The 6,000-nt window shown below is 33.3% G+C and overlaps 1 protein-coding gene across 2 annotated transcripts in view; it reads right to left on the minus strand.

Annotated features, from left to right (window-relative positions):
• The window catches only part of mad1l1 (mitotic arrest deficient 1 like 1), a 102,322-nt gene that overhangs the window by 38,773 nt on the left and 57,549 nt on the right, over positions 1 to 6,000 (minus strand). For both annotated transcript variants that reach the window (XM_073842928.1, XM_073842929.1), the window contains exon 17: positions 3,262 to 3,452. In XM_073842928.1, the coding sequence (XP_073699029.1) occupies positions 3,262 to 3,452 (191 nt within the window). The remainder of the gene's footprint in view (positions 1 to 3,261; positions 3,453 to 6,000) is intronic.

Consider the following 6,000-nt stretch of genomic DNA (forward strand, 5'->3'; position numbering starts at 1 on the left):
GCAATAAAAAAAAAACCAACAAGGGCCTTAAACTTCGTGTATAATTTGTTCAACTGAACTAACAAAGTGCCACAGTGTTTTAACATTCTTCAGGGAAATCAACCTACAAATGGCTTGCTTAAATTAATAGTCTCTTTACATAAAACTGGGACAGAAGTAGTATTTAAATCAATTTAACACATACAAAACTGACACACTTCACCTTTAATAAAAGCACCTAAACAACTTCTCTTGTGAGCTAGCTTTTGCATTAAAAAAAAAAAAAACCTTACAGACACATCCATCAATTTTAAATGCTTTTAGTTTTAAGGGCAGAGCACATGCCTAAACACTATTATTTTAGACACCGTTTAGTATTTAGTTGCAATGAATAAACAGATGAAATAGGATTATCAAATCCATCATATATTTCACTTTAAATGTAATGCTAAAGCAGCAAGAGAATCAGAAGTGGCTGCATACACAGAATGTGAAAAAGAGCAAATTATTTCCTTAGCACATAAATAATGAGTATTATTAAATTACCCCAACACACCTAGACGCACACACGAACGTGAGTAAATGCTAACACTCACACTGCAATAATACCAGCAGAATGCAGACGCACTGAAGCTTTACTGCAGCTCTAATTAAACAGCCTGAGGAAAGTACCGATCAAATAACAAAAACTTAAATCCAATTATTGGACTGTGTGTGCATGTGTGTGTCTATAAGGGATTACTGAACATTTCTCTAACCCACAAAGGAAGAGCATTAATTAAGAAAGATAAATTACATTTGGAGGTACACCATTGTAAGAGCATGCGGTTTCGCACTAAATATGCATCTTGCATCAGATATATGGCATTAATAATACTTGCTTTATCATATACAGGCCTGTCCAAAATAAAAACGAAGGTCTTCTCATTTGCATTAAAAGAAAGATGATTACCATCTTAAATCAAGTGGATGCACAATAATGTGCAAACTGTATGGCGAAAAGCAAAACTATTGTGCAATGAACAGTAGAAAAACTTAATGAATGTGGAAAACTAACTTCTCCCCAGTGATATTTGATTCCCAATACAGTTTTGATACCAGCATAAAAAGTAATATACTACTGAACACGCTACATTAAACAATGCATCTACAAAATTTACTGGTTTACGTTATGTTTATGCTCATTTTTGCATATTCATGTTGTATGAACTAACATTATGTAAAAAACAAAACAAAAAAACAACAGTGCTAACTAACTTAACCTTTTTGTAAAGCAACATGTTTATGTTTGCTCACCAACAGATCCTCTGCAGTGAATGGGTGCTCTCCTGTCAAACAATTAATGCTGTTTTAAGTGAAAAGCTGCACATATCAAGCAAGGTTTACAAGTGAAAACAGCCTAAAACATTTGTAAACAAATATGTTGGTGGATTTTGATGTGCAAGAGCAACAGGGGATGGACGTTTCCATTGGAGTTATTATCATAGACATTAGAAGAGACAATTAAAAAGTTAAAATGCCACATTGTGTAGATTTATGGACTGTGATGTTTTAATCAGCTGTTTGGACTCTCATTCAGACGGCACCCATTCACTGCAGTGGATTCATTGGTGAGCAAGTGATGCTAGGTAATGTTCATTTTCTCCTAATGTGTTCAGATGAAGAAACAAATTCATCTACATCTCGGATGGCCTGAGGAAGAGTAAACTTTCAGCAAACTTTCACTTTTGGATAAACTATTCCTTTAAGTAAGTAAAAAATAAAAATAGCCTAGAAGTTTGAAGCAAACATTGCTTCAAGGTTTAAGAAATCATTGAAGCAAACAGTCAGTAATATGAAATAAAAATAAAAAAAATCATTTATATGTGCAACAATAAACAAAAAAGGTCAACAGGGGATGGACGTTTCCATTGGAGAGTTTATCGTAGACATTAGAAGAGACAATTAAAAAGTTAAAATGCCATATTGTGTAGATTTATGGACTGCAATATTTTTATCAGCTGTTTGGACTCTTATTTTGACGGCACCCATTCACTGCAGTGGATCTATTGGTGAGCAAGAGATGCTAGGTAATGCTAACTTTCTTTTAGATGAAGTTTAGATGAATAAACTCATCTACATCTTGGATGGCCTGAGGAAGAGTAAACTTTCAGCAGACTTTCACTTTTGGATAAACTATTCCTTTAAGTAAGTAAAAAATAAAAATAGCCTAGAAGTTTGAAGCAAACATTGCTTCAAGATTTAAGAAATCATTGAAGCAAACAGTCAGTAATATAAAATAAAAATAAAAAGCCATTTATATGTGCAACAATAAACAAAAGTGCACTATAAAGTAAAGAAAGAGCACAAGGGTGCATTTCAAGACATTATGAAAACCCTCATTTGATTTACTCTTATATGCTGTGCAATCTGTCTGGAAGTTCAAGAGTTATCTAAACTGGGTTCACCTGTCAAAAATTCAAAACACCCCAATATTAATAAACAGAGTATATGGTGAAGTCATATCTCAGGGGCTGAAATACAACATACTAGCGTACTCGTTACAAGGAGAAGTGTACTCATAGCAATTTCCTTGATTAAGAGCTATTCTAGGTCACTGTTTTTCTCTACATCTTGCTGTTAAAGTAAAAAGGCCAATTTCCAATATTGTAGGAACGCCTTCATCTGCACTCACCTCAGCAAACGCAGTCAACTGACTGAAGAGGATGTAACCTCCTGTGGAGACTCAGATGCACCTGAGGCTGAAGGAGCTGCTGAGCTGGTTCAGATGAGGTTAAACACAACAGCTGTTCTTCAGATGCCTGACCTCGGCCTTGGGTTTTAAAGTCCCTCTTTCGATTTTCACGCTTCTCAAAATTGAGAGGCGAACAACAAACCACCAACTGTGGATATGAAGCTTCAGGCTCTTAACTATTGCATCTTTCTTTTCTAAAACCCCTATAGTTTTGCCAAGGCAGCTCTTCAAAGTCATCCAAAATCCCATTGATGTTAATGTCATTGTTTTATAATTGAACAAAAACGCAGCATAAAGCCTTTGATTGCTGGTATGTTTTATCTATAACATCTGCTCGGCACAGACAGAACACTAAAATAATTGAGTGACTATCAAATCAACACATTCAAAGTAACTGCAACACTACAACAGAGATTCAATGAAGTTTTATGTGTACTTTCTGTACTTTCTACTTTTCAGCTAGTTTGTAATTGTACATATCCCATGCACTTGATTTTCAAAAATTGCATGGGTTATGTAGTTACAAACGCATTCGTATATGAATTTACCTTGAAGAGTAATGAATCCTCCATGTGCTCGGCGTACACAGAAGTGAGCCGGTACTGGTTCTCCACAGTGATGTCGATCTGGTACCCGGTAAGTACGTAACATGCAGTGCGGAACTCTTGAATCTTCTTCTGAAACACTTCCTTCAGGCGCTGGTTCTTCAGTTCTGCACTTTCCATCTGCTTACGCAAGTCTGAAGAACACATAAATTGCATTTAGGCATAACCAGAACAACATTCAAATAATATATAATATGATTTGAAAAACAGCAGCAGTTTAAGTAATTCAAAACATACTTTTTCAAAATTAGACAGAAAATGATTCACAATGTACAAAACATAGGCCAAACAGTAAAACTGAATGTTACTGGTTGTGTAATTTGCTGAGGTAAACACCAGTATTACCTTTGCTCATACTTTATAGCGATTCATCATGAACAAATAACTTTTGTGAGCCAGTTCTTTGTGGAATATAAAATATGCCAAATAATACATTCTAAAAGTTTTTGCAAAAGTTTTTTTCCCCACAGACTTTGAATGAGCTTTCAGAGGCAACATTAACACAATGCACTAATTGGCCTTGATGGCATATTAACAAAGCTAAACACAAAAGTGCAGTAACAGTGCATTCATTCATTCATTTATTCATAATAATACCGTCAATACAGTTACTTATCATAACTAGATCCTGAATTGAACAGTTAAACTGTCTGCTATTATTCAGAAAAATCCTTCAGGTCCCACGAATTCTTTGTTTTTTTTCCCAGCATTTTTTGACCCCTTTTTAGCAATGGCTGTATGATTTTAGGATCCAGCTGTTCAGATAATATGAACAAGTGCCTAATTTTAAGAGTCCTTTACTTAAAGAACAGTCCAATAGCCCAACTTCACCCAAAAGAATACATCCATAATTTATTCTTCATTTGTGCATTACATTCTATGCCTTTTAATATCAGCTTTGGGTGAGAAACGGACTGAAATTTAAGTCATTATTAAATAATAATCTTCCAGTGAGCTGAACTCAAAGTTGATTAGTTTGCTTCAATAATAAATCACGGAGATTGTTTTTCTCAAATGGCGCAACTGAATCTTTGAAAAGATTAAACTCAAAAGATTTTGTTTTTAATCAGACGTTGTTACTTTTCTCAAAAACCAAAATAACTGGTCTCTTGATTGCATTAAAAACTGTGACTCGAAGTCATAAAGGTTTGTAATCAAATGTAAGTAAGTAACTCATGACAATTTACATTTTTTAGTAATACAACCAGACAACAATGTTGATGTAGTCAAAACATGAAAGGGAACAAAAGCAAAATGTTTTGGACTGGGTTTCGGCCCAATTTTCACAATTAGATTTGATTGCGCTTCACAAGCTTGTGATTTGATTTAATTTCGATTTCGATTCAATTCAATATCCATTATTTTTTATACGTATCAGTTACAGTACACTGTAAATTTTCTCAAGGGAAAAAAAAAAACGTACTCAACTAATGCTGTAAAATATCCATGAGAGTCAGTTGGTAATACATTACTATAATACTGAAAGTTAATATTAAGGCGAGACACTGCATGTGAATAGGGTAAAAAAAAAAAAAAAAACTAATAGTTATCACCTTATTTGCCCAGATTACATTGATAATTGCAAACATTTTTTGTATTACAAGTTTTCTAAAATGTTAGGGTTAAATATGCAAATGAGGCATTATTTAATTAAATAAGTGCTAATATATACATTTCTAGTACAAAAAGTCGGTTTCAAAAATTTTTGTTAAATTGTTTTTGACATATTAGAGTCAAATGCTTTTACAGAGGGAATTTTGGTATGTCAGTTTGTCCATAATTCAGAAAAAAATTATATTTTTATTTTTTGGGGAATAAAATGTATAAAATCAAGCAAATTATATATGAACAAATCCCACTAGAAAAACCTTCAGGATATAGACAGGAATAAAAATGTAAAGTCTGCTGTGTGTAAGTGTTACTGAAATAAAGATTTATGGCTCAGTGTAGGAGAAAAAACTCATTTTGAGAAAACAACCTTGAAAAATGTACTGTAATTGAAATCTATTGACACAAATAGATAAAGTGCTATAAAAGAAACACTTAACAGCGTCTTTTGGAGGTTTTCTTTCCTCTAGTCTGGAAAAAACACTATGAAAAACCAAAAAGCCCAAAATCTCACACTTTACGGATAGATAAAAAAAAATCTGCATTTTGGAGTGTCTCCCCTTTAATGGATTTATATACAAGTTTTTATAAATGGTGGTTGTCGTAAAAACTTGATTTATTCAAGCTTAAATTAAATATTAAAAAACAGTAAAAAATAATGAATGTGTTATATTACAGTAGTGTACAGTAGTATATATTTGATATCTCTAGAGTTAATTTTTCTAGTTGACTAATGAGTTTTATGGTCACTGAATACATTTTTTTCTGAGGTAAATGTGACGTTCCGTGCTGTTATATTGACGTCTTTCCACAGTTGAAACACTGATTACATGAGACAAGACGGATTTCGGTAAGTTGTACTTATTTAACATACCTTTGGATGTTCATTCGCGTTTATTTTGTGCTGTAACTGGTATATTAAAGCTTAATGCTTGAGGCACCACAGCTATATCTCACTCCACATTAAACAGTGCCAAAATGGTATTTGTTTGAATATTCTAATAAAATGTACAGAACTTGAAATCTGAGACTTTGTTTCTTATCAAAAGTAACAAAGCACAAAGCTTATTGAGA

Source organism: Garra rufa, chromosome 6, assembly GCF_049309525.1.
Source record: "Garra rufa chromosome 6, GarRuf1.0, whole genome shotgun sequence".
Lineage (NCBI taxonomy): Eukaryota > Metazoa > Chordata > Actinopteri > Cypriniformes > Cyprinidae > Garra > Garra rufa.